The sequence below is a fragment of the Pteropus alecto genome, unplaced genomic scaffold (genome assembly GCF_000325575.1).
Source record: "Pteropus alecto unplaced genomic scaffold, ASM32557v1 scaffold95, whole genome shotgun sequence".
Lineage (NCBI taxonomy): Eukaryota > Metazoa > Chordata > Mammalia > Chiroptera > Pteropodidae > Pteropus > Pteropus alecto.
Genome location: NW_006441071.1, coordinates 11,485,768 through 11,503,463, shown reverse-complemented (window position 1 = coordinate 11,503,463; position 17,696 = coordinate 11,485,768). Strand labels below are relative to the sequence as shown.

The window sequence follows — 17,696 nt, the reverse complement described above, 5'->3', positions numbered from 1 at the left end:
GCTATGGAAAAATAAGACTTCTCAAAACTCCCCTTGAAAGCAGGGTCCAGACCTTACTTATCCCGCATCCTCAGAGTGGCTGCATAGAAATAAATGGACCTCACGGGCTTGGACGGGCAATCGACAACACTCAGTCAACCTCTTCAGTTGCAATCCAGGGACCACAACTAACAAGAGCTGAAACTCCTGACTGGGATTGAGGTCAGGTAAACAGGGCCCCTGGCCTCAGGGGGTCACCGCCCTGCCGGGATGTGAGGGCCCAGCCTGAGGCCCATGTCTGCCCATAAAGGCCACGAGGAAACCCCTTCTCAGGAATTTCCAGAGTTAGGTTTATCCAAGGTCAAAAAGGGACAGGCATTTAAGAATTTAAAACATAAATAAAACATTGAGATACTAACAAAGTTGTCTACTCCACTGACAGGAACTGCATTTAGAGCAAAAAGTGAGCTTAGCCTCCCCCAACAAGAGTACACATCTATGAATTTTTTAAGTTCCTCCTTGCAAAATGTATTTTACCTAAAATAATTCCTTTCTTTCCTAGTCTAGCAGAATAAATACTAGTGCGGCTCCCCCATCTCAATTCTTGCCCGTCACTTCCTCGCTTAGCAAAACCGTAAGCCTCAACAGTTTAGCTGGTATTTTCAAATCTCTCAGAGAAATGGCCCATAAAGGGAAGCCTGGAATTCATTAAAATTATTGCCTCATAGTCATCCACAATTCCAAAGTCTTATTTAGAGCTAGTAAATAGGATTAAGATGAATAACAGTCTTAAAATATTGCCATTACCATTTTGGAATACAATGCGTTTAAAAACATTTCTATTTGGGGCCCTCGGGAGGTACAGTGATAATTCTTTTCTAGGCCTTAAAATGCTAAGCCTCAAATTATATAATGAATGTGTTTACCAGACCAAACATGAGACAATTTTTGGTTTCATGAACTTTGGGATTGGTTAATAAAGTCTATAATCACTGATCTATTTCTGCTTAGGATGAGAAATAGTATTCATTATTTAATTCTGGGGTAAAATGTCAAAACAAATGGAAATGTCATCTATCTTCCTGAGCTGCAAATCCCCTAGGACTGGTCCCGGCTCTGCCCAAAGCTGTCATTTAAATGCTAAGCACCTGGCAGCCTGGCAGGCACTAAGGCACACTGGCTTGTTCACTTCCTTCTCTCCCAGAATGCTGCCCCCTTCCCCACATCACATTCATTCTTGCTTTAAAGAACTAAACTTTACATCGTGCAACTCTGTGCACATACTGAAAATCACTGAATTGTACATTTTAAATGGGTAATTTGTACGGCATGTGAATTCTATCACAACGAAGTTGCCAGAGTTTATCTTTAGGAAGCTTTCAATATATATAAAAAAAGTTGTTAGAGAAAAAAACCAAAAATCTTGTAAATTAAAGCAAAAATATCATTTTTCACTCATCGAACTGGCCAAGATATTTTAGTTTGGGTTTGTGTTGCTTTTTCATGCTCACTAGGCCCTGCCATGATAGTCACTCTCATATGCTAACAGTGTGCAATAAATTAGTACAAACTCTCTAGGGGGACAACTACGCCATATGTATCAAGAGCTTAAATGAATTTGTATCCTCTAAGATAATAATGTCTCTTCTACAACTCTAACCAGAGATGTTTTTTAAAAAATATCTAAATAAAGAATATTCATTGCAGTATTGTTACAAATGCAAACAACTCGGTAGGGAGGAGACCCAATAGAATTGCTTAAATCATGGTATATCCATACAATAGAATGGACGTATCCAGTTTCAAAGAACATTTAATGACATGGGAACATGATCACGATATTAGATAAAGTTAAAAAAACAGGATATAAACTGTGTAATATGATCTCAACTGCCTAAAAGTAAGATGAAAGGGAATACGGTAAAATGTTTCTAGTGGTTACGTCTGCTTGACGGAACCATGGATCATTCACATTTTCTGCCTCAGACTTTTCTATTTTCCAAATTTTCCATTTTGAGCATCTATACATTACTTCTATAACCACAGCAAACAAATACTTAAGCTGATCTTGAAGGCCACTACAGAAGCAGGATACATTTCACAGCGCAGGAGCTATACTTGAATTAATTAGCAGCTCTTGCTGCTTCTTTAATTCCCACTTCAGAAGCATTTTATTGTGTTGCTTAGAGACATATTGCTCGCAACTTTCTTTCCTACTCTCTGGGGAGCATTCCTACCCAGAGCTGCTGGTTATTTAGTTTTTTCTATTTTCAAACTTCAGAAACACCCTTTTGGATACATATTTATAAGGCAAGACCAGCCTTTAAACGAAAGATCACAGATGCAGACGTTGTAGATGTACACTCCGCCTGGGCTGGGAAACCGAGAGCAGAAAAAAAGGGGCTTCGTTGCTGGGGCCCGAGGTCTGGGCAGGCTGCATGCTAACTGCTGTCCCTCTGCTCAAAGTCCTCTCTGTCCCTACTCTAGGGTTCTGTGCCCACATGCAATGCGTTGCATTGTCTACCTGGCTCTTAGCTCCATCCCCTCCCATCGCCTTCAGGGTGACTTCGTTCCTCCGTCTATTATTCCCTCTATTGTAGCTTCACTCTCCAGTCTCCACAGCCGTTTCCCTGCCAGCTTAAAATCATGTTTCCTTATTTAGAAACAAAACAAAATTGCATCCTACTGAAGTAGCTCCCACTCCCTTCACTACCAAACTCCCTTAAACGACGAATGCCTCCTCTTCTTCTCCCCAACCCGAGTCCACTTCTCAGCCTGTTTCCATCTGGCATCAGCCTCACCTTTTTGCCCTAACTGCTTTCAGAGGTGGCCAAAGGTTTCCTGACTGTTAAAGGCAAAGATGCTTTTTAAGACTCCTATCATAAGACCAGCCACGTACTCTAGCCTGTCTCTCCCTGTTGGGCAACACACAAGCAGTTTGTTGATCACTCATACAGTGCCAGGCGTGATGCCAGGTATGGGAGCTCGAGAACTGCAGCAGGCACAGTCCCCACCCTGCAGGAGTTCAGGGTTGACAGAGAAAGCCTCAGGGTGGGAAGGGGTGGAGGGTGGGGGCAAGCCAAGAGGAGGGGTAGTTCTCTCCACCCAGAAAGGGAGGCTCCAGCAGGGAGATAGGGTCAGAACAAAGCAGTAAGGACAAACAGGGGCTTCTGGGGAGAGGCGCTGTGACCAGTGCTGTGGGGGCTCTAAAGCCACCTCCGGAATGGAGTCCCTCATCACCAGCACCCCTTCTTCTGCATCCCACTTAACATAGCCATCTACTTGAGGGGTTTAGCTCTGGTTTTCAATATTCTTTCCTTGGTCTCACCATTTCCAAGAGTCTGCTCTCAGATTCTGTGACCATAGCTAAATCTCTGCATGTCCATCTGGTTTCCTCGCCTCCCATCACTTCCAGGGTAACTTTGCTCCTCCATCTATTATTCGCTCTATAACTAGCCTAAGAGGCATCCCTAAAATTTCCCTTCACACTCAACTCATAAGAAATTAAGTCCTACTGATTCTAATTCTAGCAGCATGTTCATCCCCTGCCACTGTTTTAATAATTTTCACATTCTCTTAATCCTGTCTTTCCTCTGCTCAAAAATCGTTCAGGCTCAAGGGTAAAGTCCCGAGCCTTCCAAGATCTTCAAGGCCCCATGCTACCTCTCTGGCCTCATTCTCATCTGCTCCCTCTCATCCTATCCCACCGTGCTTCAACCCGCCCAACACTCCTGACACCCAGACATCTCCTTTTTCTACGGCTTCCTCCTATAATTCTGTTTACTGGGCTTCTGCTACGCTTCCTTCCAGGCTCAACTCAGTGGCTCCTTCCTTAAGGCTCTCCCAACTATCTCATCATGCCTCTGCCCAGTCTGAATTACTCTTCTCTTTCGGGGCACTCCCATAGCACTTTGTGGTAATAATAAGCTCGTAGTATTTATGTATACGTCTCTCGGCGGTGTGGGCTCCTTCTTGACCTGAGCTGCGTAGACTAAGTTCATCGCAGGGCCTTGCAAATACTGATACCCCTGAATTGTTCACTAAATTGAAGTTATTTCCAATAACTCTATGCTTTTCTCTGGTATATGCTAAGAAACACAAGTTTCCCGCCCATGACAGAAAACATCTACTAGGTCCAACTTGGTTTGGCCAAGAAAAAAAACCAAGGCGAGGGTAGACTAAAGTTAATACTTGCCTCTTGCACCCCGGAAAAGGACTCTGTAGTGTTTTTCCAATCGCTTGGCCATGTAGTTGGCATTTAATATAGCAATTTCCGTGGCCTGTTTTAGGCCATTGGCTCCCATCATCTGCAACAGAGGGGAAAAGAGCCATCAATCATGGAACAGATAAACCAGAGAGACACTAACCAAAGACACCTCCAGAGAAATCCCTCCACAGAGGAAGTCAGCCCACCATCACTCTATAAATTGCAGATGAGTGGAAAACCCTAACAAGGACATCTGTCAGTCCTCTCTTGGCCTGAAATAAATTTTGGTTTTCTCTTCTAAACAGTCATTTTACGTTCTTATTGTAGTAACAAAGCTTATAGCAGAGCAAAACTGACTGCTGACTATTGTGTCATCTAAAAAGGAAAAAGAATTGTTTTTAGGTTATACTCATTTGGGGGAATTTTCCTTTAATATGAATTTGAGACGTCTTGATAATTGCCAAGAATCCCATGGGATCTAGACCAAACCCCCCCCCGAATCAGTTCTGTGTGGTTCGTCTTCCAACTGTCCATAGTCAAAGTCATTTATGTTTAACAACTGCCATACTCAATCTTCTCCTTTCTTGGTGATTCCTAATTCCCTGTGATTATCTGGTGTGAACATCATCACCAGCAAAGAACTTAAAGTCAAGATTGCACCAATTTTTATTGCCGATTTTCTTCCCAGAATACAACATGTACATTGGAGATTTGATATGCATTAAATACACAACTAATGTAAAGCACATTAGACAGCATTAAAGAAAACAACAGTAAGGAGAAGACATACTTGGCCAGGCTGGTCAAAGAAGGGCTCCTAAAATAAGAGTTAGAACTTGAGTGGAAACTTAAGAATCGGTAGAATTTAGACAAAGAGAAAGGGGAAGGCACTCCAGATGAGAAGGATGGCAAAAACCAAGCTGTGGAAGGGAAGGCACATAGCTGCAGTGTGGGAGTTACTGTCACATCTGGTGAATTGTGACTACCTCTTGAAATCCTCAAACCTTTGCTAGGAACTTGGACTCGGTTCAGCCAGCCACTGGCTCTTGACTCGTGCTTCAGAGTTATGAAGCAGCTGGATGGCTCAAGCCCTACCCCACATATGCTAAATTTGATTCTTCCTGAGATGGGACTTGGGCATGTGCATTTTGGAAAAATTCCCTAAGAATTCTATGCAGGCTAGTAAGACGCAGCAGTGATGGCAAAGGGAAGCAAGGGGAAAATCTGAGGACCTTAGAGAAAAATCTAGCAATTCCTTAGGGAGTGTCCGAGGTGGACTGAGGCAGGGAGAGGACAGGTAGTTCTAGAGTCCAGGTGATAACTAACAATGGCCTGAAATAAAGAGAGGGACCAAAGCCAAAGGGGCAGCCTAACCCCTACTTTATTTTATTTTTAAATCGAGGCTCTGTCTGGTGTTCCTGGCATATGGCCAAACTAGCCTTGGGGCATTTATTTTTTATATGTAGGAAACCATCTTTAACGCAAATATGTCCATAACAAATAACCGAGGTTTACAGGACCAAGGGACCAAAAGGACGCTGGAAATTAGATTCTGTTTGCAAAGAAGTAGACTTTTATTATTACTGTTTTTGTTGTTACTATTTGCAGAACAACTTGAGTGTCGTTTTCAAAAACAGGTTTTAGTAGTCTCTGAGAATTTTTATTTCAACTACCCAGAAAGTTTTCCTTAAGAATCATAAACGCCACACTATTCGAGAGTAGCAGCCAGCCCTAGAGAGTCATCCGGCATGACATGCATAGCTGAGTTCTGAGGTTTTATTTCACCAAAAGATACCCTTCCTTTAAGGAGGGGAGCCAGTTGAGAAAGCTGCTCTAATAGCAGATAAGCAAGTATTCCTATGCAATGCACAGTCCTATCAGCCCAAGTGGCGGGCAGGCCAGTCTGAACGAGAGCTGTATAAACTCTGGCCTGGTGTTTTTTTTGGAGAAACACAAAGGAAGGAAGCCTGCTCTCTGACAAAGTCTAATTACCTGCGAGTACAGTTCCACAGGCCATAAAGCGCAAAGAACTTTGGGAACCCACAACATAAGCAAATTGCTGCTACCTTTCCTCCAGTCCCAAAAAACATAAAGGGAAGTGAGACGTATTCCTAAAATTTATCCCAGGATCTCAACGGAGTGTAAAAATTAGTATACACACTGTTTTTCACTTGCAAGGGGCCATACAAATCCTACAGGAAACCAAATGACGTGGCCAGAACATCCATATGACTCATAGAACTTACCTCTGTCTGAAAAAATATATCTGGTGTGTTAATTTCTCTGATGTTAAACGCACTATGAGAACCCAAAAGAAATAGCATAATGAAGATGAGATGAAATGACTTTTAGCTGATCCCTGCAGGAAGATTTCTTGATCCCAAGTCATCAGCGATCTTCACTAACCACATCTCAGATCATGGATTTTTTTCAACTTTACGTTAAGAAGGAAGTCTGCAATCCCCCACCCACACATCAATCCCCCACCCGCCTAACACACATTCACAGGCCTCACCTTAATGTAAGCCCATGAAATGGGCAAGATGGAACTGGAGCCCCACGGGGCCGCGCTGACGGTACCCACAGGCCAGGCATCCTCATCTGGCTTTACTGAAATTATGGGATGACTGGGCAGAAAAGGGGCAAGATGCTTCTTCCTGTATTTTTTTAAGTACAAATTCGAAGGATGTAAAAAGATCAACTCCAACCAAACAGGCAAGTCCTGGGCCCTCTCAGGAAGCTCTATTCTTAGTAGAGGAAGTCTGACAGTAGAAGGGACCTGACACCTGCTAAGAGGCAGATGTTCAGGAAGTGTTCCTTCCTTCCTCCTTCCCTGGAAGCATGGCTCACTAGCCATCAGCATCCCAGTGGCTCGCCCAAGAACTGTGGCGAAGGATTTGACAGAGGCAGGCGGCCATGGACTAGCATGCAGAGCCATGGGCTCACTAGGATGTGGGGGCATCCCAGTCCTGTGTCCCCTCCCTCCCAGCTCCATGCCCCACACTTTCCTGAGGCATCTAAGGGGTATAAAAGGGTGCCACTGAGAAGTCTATGGGCTACGCATTGGAGGCCAGTATGTGACCATCATCCACCTCACCTTCCCAACAGCTGAGGCACTGGGGCTCCTCCACTTATAATAAATAGTCATAATCAAAAAGAAAAGTAGAAAAAAGCAAGAGGGATTCCAGCAACCCCAAAGACTGGCCCATTGGGCACATTTTTGGAAGCTCAGGAAATGGCTGCTCAGCATCATTTTCATAAGACGATTCGATTCCACAACATAAAAAGTTATCGACAACTACAAGGTATTGCTTTAGTCAGGTGCAATAAGAATTCAGGCTGCAAAAACACTTTACATCCAATTCATTTTTGTGGGGTGGGATAAGAATGTGTTCTACTCTCTTAGCAAATTTCAATTACAATGTACAATGTGATGAACTATAGTCACCGTACTATCTATACATTAGATCCTCAGACATTATTCATCTTATAGCTGAAAGTTTATGCTATTTTACCAGCCTCTCCCTATGCCCCCTGCCCCGCAGGTCCTGGCGGCTGCTCTTCTACTGTGAGTTCTTTTTGTTATTGTTGTCGTTAGATAATTCACTTTCAATATAACCAACGGCTGGTTTTAAAAAGAAAGAAAGAAAGAAAACCTGCTTGGAAGTCTAAGTTAAAGTCTGAAAGGTGCTTCCAAGTGTTAATATTTCAGTTCTGATTTATAACATTCCAGGAAAGCCGCCCCTCTCTTCGTTATTCTGTTAATAAACCTTCCCTGTCTGTGCCTGAATGGGAGCTTACTGTGGCCAATCAAAACTGTGGTTAATAAACACTAACTATGCTCCTCTTTGGACATACCCTAAAAGCACCCCTTTCACTGCTCCTCCCCCGGCTCCTACAGACATACTGCATATGAGGTATGCCTGACACTTGAAAACCTCAATGGGAAGAATAACAAGTTTGGGGATATTGTTTCATTCTCCAAAGCCATTCTGAAATCAGCGGCGCAGAACTCACACTCCGATGGGCCCCATGCCAGGGCCACCTCCTCCATGGGGAATGCAGAAGGTCTTGTGAAGATTTAGGTGTGAGACATCAGACCCAAAGTCTCCAGGACGACAAATTCCCACCTACTAGAGCAAAACGCAAAAGTCAAGAGCTTGAAAAGGTGCTCTGGAGAGGCGGCCATGCTGTTTGCTGCAGCCTTTCCCCTCAGAGGAAAGGCAGGCAGAATGGTTCACAGACATGTCCCCAACACTGGCTGAGTTCTGCAGGCAAAGCCTGGCATTCCATAGGCAGCAAGGCTTGTGGTTTCTGTGGAAACAGCAATCAACCATATAGCTTAACTTCAATTTTAAAATACAGATTCAAATATATAGTCCACTTCTAATTATTCGCCCCAAGAGGGAGGAGAGGAAGCACCCCTAGCACAAGAAAGGATGTACTCCTTGCTTTTGAAACAGGCAACTTTCACCCCAGCAGTTCTGCTTCCCCAGCACGGCTGGCTTTGGGTATCATGCACTTTAACAAAGGGCCCCTCTGGGCACCCCAACAGAGTTGGCTGGAGGGTGGCCCAAGAGAATGCTGAGCCCAGGGAGAGGAAGGGAGGCCGACAGTTTTCCTGAGACCATCCTGATGCCAACCGCAACACAACAGGCATCCCTCCCACGGGCTGATTTTGAATGTGGCCAGTGATAAAGAAAGCATTTATGCTACTGAAGCAATAGGCAATCCCTAAACCACACTTACAAAGGGAATCAGACAGAAAGCAAAAAAAAGCAGAAAGAGTCTGAAATAGTGAAACAAACAACAAACAATGACCAAGAAGTTAAGGAGATCCTGAAAGACATGATGATACTCCTCTGCTCCAGTGGCTCCCTACAGCACTTCCTCAGGGGTGCTGAGGAACCCCTAGCCCATCCCCAACAAGTAATCAGCATCAGCCCTTCAGAGACAGAACTATTCAGCTGTTGCACACTGATGAAGCTGAAGCCAAGTTAATGGCTTGTCCGAGGCCATAGGAGACCAGCATTCACAAGTAGCCAGAATTTGGGTCTGAATTCCCTAAGGAAGGGAGTCAAGTAGACTTTTTGCCTGTTGTACCCTCAGAGGGACAGTACCCTCTGGCAAGCTAAAGACATTCAGCTCCTTCTCTACTTCCTTTCAATCTTTTTGCTTCTTTCCCAGCATCTCCCATCACTTCATCTAGGATCTGTAATCTCAGCGAAATTGGGGTACTTTGTTTGAAATTGCCTATAAGGAAAGTCAGCCTCTGTTCTGAATTCGGTGTCATGCTTTAAGACAACTGTCAAGAAGTAAGAGAAAAAAAATTTCTCTTAACGGTTTTCTCAGGGAGCCCTTCTCATGTTGCCCACCTGAGCATTCATATTTGCCCCATCTAGGTAGACCTGGCCTCCATGTTGGTGGATCAGGTCACATACGTCGCTGATGTTCTCTTCAAACAATCCATTGGTGGACGGGTACGTAATCATGATTGCTGCCAGGTTCTCCTTGTGTTTATCTACCTGTAGTGTAGAAAAGGGCAGAGGGAGATAAAGGGAGAACATTACTTTCTTAGTCAAACCCTTGCTTTTTATATTAAAGGATTAAGAGAGACGAAGTCTTGGTCTTTTCATGTCTGAAATTGTCTCAAAGTATGATGACAACAATAAAAGATCCACAGCCATTATTCCCTTCATTGGTCATTCCAAAACAGTAATAAGATCCCTTCAGGCTAGGTCTCCATTGTTAAGACCAACAAGACTTATTCAGAGATTTTTGGATATTTTGGGCTCTCTCTGAAGCTGTTTTCCTTCGGTTTAAGTCATCTCAGCAATTATTTCGGATCTTTTTGGTTCCAGACGTATCTATTCTCATAGTTAATCTCTCTCTGCTCATTTTGCCATATCTACCCTTCTTTCCTTTCCCCCTCTTTCTGTTGAAATTGGAATTGCCATAAGGAGTGTTCCTGTTCTGATTTTTTAAAATCTCCCTCGTTTTTTCTTTTGACAGAAGGCAAACATATATAAAGGGCACATTTCTGTTTTTTTGACCAGCAAGTCCAAGCAGGCTTGTGAAGAAATGTAAAAAAAAATTAAGGTCATAACCTATATTGGAGAGACTTAATAATTACAACTACTGGCCCAGAATATTTGTTGGTAAAAACTTTGTGGGGGGATTGAAGAGTCGGGATGGATGAGAGTGATGAGTAGTTGTGTATTTTCCACTTCCCTTGAAAGCAGTTACTTGAAGTTCTCAGACTCCATGCCTAATAACCCTGACAAAATCACATTGCTATTCGACTGATTTCCTTCCCTCTTAAGATGCAGCCTCCAGTCCACCAGTGGAAAGCAGATATGGTTGCTAGGCAACCTCTTCCTGGAGGTTGGGAGGTTGGGAGTGGGGGTCGGTGTTTCAGGAAGGAAGGTGGAACGCTGCCTGAAATTCAGCAAGTAATGGCTGGGGTGGCCAAGACATTTGCAAAATCTACATTTATGTTTTAGTTTCCAACACAAAGATTGAGAAAAAGATTGACCGCAGTTTGATTATTAATGGGGGAAGGAGGGATGGTGGGCAGGAATAGGCAGATCTTGCAAGAAATATCCTTACTACCACCATGAATAATTCATTCACGTTCTTACACATGCATGAATTAGAGAATGGGATTTCAATTTAAAGAACCTTCTCCCTGTTGGAGAAGGAAGTGGTAAAGTAGACTATGGTCAGCTTTATTCTGGACCAAAAATGTGACTGTTGCTTTTTATTGTTTTTATGTGGATAGTTAGGTTTTCTGATTTTACGCCATTTGCCCCAGATCCATTCAGAGGAGGAATTGCAGTCCTTTAATTAGAATGCAAAAGAATATAACATTGATATAAACCATCCAGTCCCTGACCCCACCACCTCTTCCCAACCCAGACGTCTCTCTTCTGTTAAGCATAAAACAAGTACCATGGCCTTGAGGTGAGCTATATCAATATTTCCGCATTTATCCACCTCCACGGGCTGAATCTTCATGCCTGCCATGTGGGCACTTGCGGGATTGGTCCCATGAGCTGATTTCGGGATGAGGCAAACCTTAGGAATGGAATGAAAGGAAGGAAGAAAGGAAGGAGAAGAAAATAATCACCAGGCTCTTCATAACGACAATAAAGACCTACAATATGTTTCGAGCAAATACTAAATAGGCTCTGCATCTTTTATTAAAACTGACCACTAGTGGGCGTGGCTCCATAGTGTAGTGGTTAGCATGTCTGCTTTACACGCAGAAGGTTCTGGCTTTGCGCCCCAGGTGGAGCCACGGACCATACCCAGGGTGTGCCAGGCCCACTGGGTGCGCACCATGAGCACGTGGGGGGAGAAGCCCCGCCTTCAGAGATCCAGTTCTTAAGGGGAGACTGCAGCATCCATAGGTCGGGGTGGAAGTGGGGGTGGGAGTAATTAAAAAGAGGAAAAAATAAATAAATAAAAAATAAAATAAATAAATAAAAGAAAATTGACCACTAGTGCCTTGAAATCTGCTACAATTTCATTATTACTGTATTGAAAACAATGTCCAAAAGAGAAGTTTGAATCCCCAAACATCGTTCCCTAAAGACTCAGAACATGAGTACTCTCCTTGCCTAACCCAGCACATCAAAAATAAGCCTGGGCTTATTCTAACCTCGTCTCAGTTATAATTAGCAGAAAGCATCTTATAAGAACATGAGATTGAAATTTCAACTTTAAGACTCAAATGCTCAAATCACGGCATCAGAACTCTGCTTGGATCTGAGATCCAGAAGAGACAATAATGGCAGACATAATGCTGAGGCCTCCCAGTGCCAGGACACCAATTATGTCACCATTTGTTGGATGTTTATTCTGTGCAGTGAATCCTTAGTTCCCATGACAATCGTAAACTAAGCACAAAAATGGTCAATCCCTGCTCTGTGCGCATAGAACTCATTCATTGACAACTCTGGCATATGTATAGATGAATGTCTAGCGCCCACAGGCGCTGTAGGAACTCAGAATAAGGTTTTGCTGCAAGCTGAAGAGATCAAGAGAAAGTATCTCAAGAGCTAGAGCTTACACTAGAGCTTAAAGATGTACTGAATTCTTTATGGAAGGTGGACAGTGGGTGCAATGTTAGAATTCCCAGATTTAAATCATTTTCATTTCCTCCCTCCAAATCATATGAACACAGGCAAACACAGATGCTCTGGTAGATCTGATAATGCCCCACTACAAGAAAGTGCATCAGAGTTTTCCTGACAAAAAACAACGAGAAGCAATGATCACCCTGAAAATAATCCTTTCTTTCTTTCTTTCTTTCTTTTTTTTTTATCCCAGAACCAATACTCTAACCCCTTGAAGAGAAAGGAATGAGCATTATAAAATGGGCTCACAAAGGGAAAACTTAGCTTACAGCTATTTCCTCAAAAACAGCAAAGTCATCAAAGTCATCTACTTAGTAAAAATACATGTGTACAAAAAGAGAACTGTAAACCATAGGCACGCACGAAATTACTTTGTCATTCTGCTGACAGCAAGTGTGTGCCTCTTTGGAATGGCTGCTGGTCTCATGCTGGTCATGCTGTGTTGTCCTCAAATCCTTTTTCTTGTTTTGCCTCCCACTTTTTAATTAAAAAAATTAAAGAATTTTTTTCTTTAATTTCTCAGGCCCAAAGCTAGGGTCACTTGTCCTTTCTTACTAGGTATTTTTACTCTATCAAAGGATCTTTGGAAAAAGGATCCCTTCTGGACAAAATGATTAAAGAAGCGAAAGGTGAATGTTAGAAATGAATACAAAATACTTGTTAAAGGCCTAAGTTAAGAATTCACAGCAGGGAAATTCTGCTGAAACAAAAAACATTCAAGCTAAAAATGTCTACCATCCCGTGATATACTGAATAATGCGCCCCCAAAGATGTCCACATCCTTATCCCTAGAATCTGTTATCTTATGTGGCAAAAGGGACTTTGCTGGTGTGATTAAGTTAAGGATTTTGAGATGAGGGATTAAGGATCTTGAGATGGGATCTTGAAATCTGGATTATAGATAGGACCCTAAATGTATTCACAAGTGTTCTCATCAGAGGGAGGCAGAGGGAGATCTGACTAAGGGAAGTAGGAGATGTGATGACTGAACTGAACAAGAGTTTGGAGTGATGGCGGGCAGGGGCCATGAGCCAAGGAATGCAGGAGGCCTCCAGAAAGTAGAAAAGAAGGCAAAGAAAGAGATTCTTTCCTGGATCCTTGAGAAAAAAACCCAGCCCAGCCAACACCTTGACTTTGGCCAAGTGAAATCAACCTTAGACTTTTGACCTCCCTCCATTAACTGTGAGAAAATAAATTTGCATTATTTTAAGCCACTAAGTTTGTGTTAGTTATAGCAGCTACTGAAAACTAATACACATTCCTATATAAAGAGTAGTAGTGGAAAGAAAAAAAAGTTTCAGTGGTTCTGTCAATGATTCATTTATATGTTACTGTCAGACATTTCTGGCTTTCTATATAGATTTAGGAAACGTTAGTTATTTTTTTTAATGTTACTTTTTCCATACTTTAGAGTTGTGGTGTTATAAGGGACATGGAAAAACCAGCACCCAGATTTGATGCTTTAATTTATCTAAAACTAATCTATTTTGGTGCATTTATGCTCATTTAGGGATGCCGTGTTTCTCTAACTCCCCAGTGTGCCTGGCATAGACCCAACACAGCTCATCCTCGAAGGATTCAGGAAGAATGTTCCTTTGTAAGAGAAATCCATTTCTTACTGCTGGTAAAAAACGAACAGCCAAAGGCCATTACTTTGACTTGGGCATTTGGGAAGGAAAAATACATACAGGTTTTGGGGGGTTGTTTTTTGAAGGATTTTTGGTCAGTGCTTTCCCTTTACATAGGAAACTCAGTCTTCGATCAGCAAACCTGAGTTAATTTTTGACTAGCAAACTGAGTTACTATAAAGTGTGTAAGACAGTGCCTGACCCATGGTAACTGCTACATAAGAATGTATCCTCTCAAATTAAACTGGTAAATCAAGAACTTGGCAGTTGCATTTTAGGAACCCCTGAAATTTAACCTAAAGGCAAAGTGAAAATAACTTCCAAAAACAGCTGGAAACAACAGAACCATCAGGAACCCGGGTGGCTCTGTAGCACACGATGTCCTCACACTTCTTTTCAAAAAAGCGTATATTTTACTGGATTCTATTAGAGTCTATTGTGCAGAAGCAGCTGTCTCAGACTTCTCTGACGTGGAAAAATCCTCCCTGATTATTTGAATAATATGTCATTTTCTTCTTCTCTAACTAAAAAAGTTGGCTTTAATTAAAAATCTTTAATCTAGAAAGAATGCCAACGTTTCCAAACTTAAGATTTGCGTATTTCTGCCAGCTCAGGGACTGGGTGGCCTTCCCTGCCTTCCCTCCATCTCCTCTCCCTAAAATGCAGCGTCCAGCTCCTCTGTATCCTTGAGAATGAAATAGCGTCTCACAACACTTCAGTGATAGTAGTGTGGACAATGGTGCCAGAAGAAACATCACACACAAGGGGACGGGGAGAGATGCCAGGACTAGAAAACCCAGAGGGAAAAGGAGCCAGAAAGAATCTAAGAGTCACAGGCCCAATCAAAAGGTCTCTCATCCCTTCTCCTTGACCTTTCTGGTTTGGTGCCCAACTCCTTAACATTCATGGATGCTTCTGGGTGTCAGACTGGAGAACTGGGAAACAATGAGGGGTGGGAAGCACCACAGAGTGGATGGAACCTAGGTTAGCTGGCCCTTTGTTATTAGCTCTTTGCTAGTCTACCACAAGCACTACAATGTGGATCTTAGAGGCCTCTCCATAAGGGGGAGGGAAGGTGGCACATGGAGCTCGCCACACAGGATGGAAGGATGCCTTCCCAGGATCCCCGGACAGCTAGTGGTTAAAGCATGTGATGACGAGGAGCTCCAAAGGCTACCTCAGTACATGGAGGCCAAGGAGGGAAACAGAAGAAGGAACTTTTAATGTCAGTCATCTGCTATTCTTTCACTGGAGCTTCAACATTTTCCATATGCATCTCTGACAGTGCTGAGACTCTGTACTCCAAAAATCAATTATATAGTTCTAAACTAACCCTCCCTTAGAAAACCGAAGTGAAAAGTAACCAAGTTGGAATGTCAGGGACTGCCTCTGGACTGGCATAGATGGTGCCTTGTATCTGGCCAGTATTCAGTAGTTTCTTAAGTTAGTGAATGTCCTGTTTTTCAAAGGTCTTTGAAAATCAATTGTTTTCCCCAACCACGACAAAGGCCTGGGAAAACACATGAGTAAACAAGGGAATGAAAGAGAAAATGCTCTCCCCCACCTCTTTTTTTTGAAAGGTAAGTGAAACAGTTTTTAGATTCTCTCATTGCAAAATCTAGGCGACTAGCCATAAACAATCCCAGTTTTGATAAAAACAAGAATGGACTGAGATTGGGCCACTGCACCCCACTCACTCGGGCAGCCAGAACCACCCAGCATCCTCTTCTCTAACTCCCCCTGGGTGGACAGACACTGTTGTCCTGCTCCTGACTCCCACCAACTGCTCCCTCTAAGAACCCCACCTCCAAGCTCAGGGAAGTTCTAGCTTAGTGCTGGTCATCACCAAAATGAAGGCCCCAGGAACACAGATACCTTCGGCCACAATTTGAGGTCTATGTCAGCTCAAATGCTAAGGGCACTGTCTCTGGGGATCTGTGGGGTCCTGTCAAACCCATTAGCACCTGTTGGTCCCGACAATGGCCCCCAAGAGCAGTTTGGACCCCAGAGACTAAGACTCTCATACGCAAAGCAAACAATGAAGCAGAACCATGAACTCAACTCCACATCTTCTTTTGTTGCTTAGAGCTGACAGACATTTAACAGGGCATTTATTGACTCAATAAATATTTTTTGAGCAAACATATGACAAGAACTGTGCTTAGGCACAGTAGGAGTTACAGAAGAATCGAAGTTCGGTCTCTGCCCTTTGCCCAGGCCTAGGGCCAGGGCTGAGCCAAGGAAAGGAGGCTTGGAACGGCAACATTCCTGCCCCCATTCCCCACTCTTGTCCCCTGGGAGAGCAGCTCCACAGCCAACTGGTTGAATTTTACAGACAAGGTTAGAGCAAAAGGCTTTTATCTCCAAATGTTTTCCCAGTGAAGTATCTTAGAGGCAAGGATCATAATGGCCGGTTCACAGAAATTTGTTTCTTGATTATATGTTCTGGCAGCTGCTTTCAAGAAGGCTTGGAGAAAGCGTCCCACAAAATGAAAGGGACACTGGGAGCTAGACCAGCTGCCACACAATGCTGAGCAAGCACCACCTGTCCATACTCACCGTTCTGTGTCCCTCTCCTCTCCCTTCTAAGTAAGCTCGGATAGTGGCCAGCCCTGCATATTCCCCCTGGGCTCCACTGAAAAGACAAAAAGAGAAGGATCAGCATTTGGGGCCTTTTCGCTTTCGTTTACTCATTCTATATTCATCAGACATGGGCCACGTGTTCACCAATCTGTGACACAAAGGCACTCCTGGGACACCATGGAAAGCTCACCTGGGATCTTTGCATGAGCCTAACTGACCTGAACAGCACCTGGTCTGTGCACTAAAGCTCACCCACTCCTGCTCGGAGACTGGCTGCTCAACCCTTGCTGAGGAACATGAACCTAAAAGATCTTTTTTATGATGAAAAATTTCAAAATCATACAAAAATAGAGAGAAGAATATAAGGAACCACCACGTACCTACCACTCATATCATTTCTCCAATTCAAACTTCGATATGTATCTTTCAAAGAATTATTTTTTAAAATGCAACTACAATTACTACACCTAAAATCATGAACAATGATTTCTTAATATCATCGAATATTTAGTCAATGATCAGACAGCCCCAAAGGAACTATGTACTATGAATACGGCACCATTCTCGTCAGTCTCAGGGTCTGCTTTCCCAGGCTCCACATGCACATGGCTGCTAGTGCCTGGCCATACCCACCAAAACAGTCCTTAAGGCACCACTTTTAGAGCTCGCTTAATGATTAACATTCCAGTGAGCAATGCTGAGTCAATCATAAACTGTCGCTTAATGATCTCAGTACTCTCTTCAGGAAGGAAAGGGAAGTGAGTAAGAGGTTTTTTAATCCCATTCAAAATACATATTTCCTCCATTTTACAAAATTACACCATCTTTTGACTCTGTGGAAGACCCAGTGGTTTTGGCATTCATCCCTTCTGATCACCCGGTAATATTGAGATCATACTCTAAATTAAGGCTTAAAAATAAATTAGATAAACTTTCTTTTATTTCTTAACTAAAAGCTAAAATTTTGAGCATTGGAATTTTTTTTTTTTTTTTTTAGCTCTTTGCTAGTCTACCACAAGCACTACAATGTGGATCTTAGAGGCCTCTCCATAAGGGGGAGGGAAGGTGGCACATGGAGCTCGCCACACAGGATGGAAGGATGCCTTCCCAGGATCCCCGGACAGCTAGTGGTTAAAGCATGTGATGACGAGGAGCTCC

The 17,696-nt window shown here is 43.1% G+C and overlaps 1 protein-coding gene across 1 annotated transcript in view; it reads right to left on the bottom strand.

The window, feature by feature from the left end:
- GLDC (glycine decarboxylase) overlaps window positions 1-17,696 on the bottom strand; it is a 74,926-nt gene that overhangs the window by 7,853 nt on the left and 49,377 nt on the right. Inside the window, exons 17-21 of the mRNA XM_006918365.3 lie at window positions 11,138-11,263; window positions 9,562-9,711; window positions 8,204-8,316; window positions 6,702-6,843; window positions 4,175-4,286 (exon numbers count right to left, since the gene is read on the bottom strand). Of these exons, the coding sequence (XP_006918427.1) occupies window positions 4,175-4,286; window positions 6,702-6,843; window positions 8,204-8,316; window positions 9,562-9,711; window positions 11,138-11,263 (643 nt within the window). The remainder of the gene's footprint in view (window positions 1-4,174; window positions 4,287-6,701; window positions 6,844-8,203; window positions 8,317-9,561; window positions 9,712-11,137; window positions 11,264-17,696) is intronic.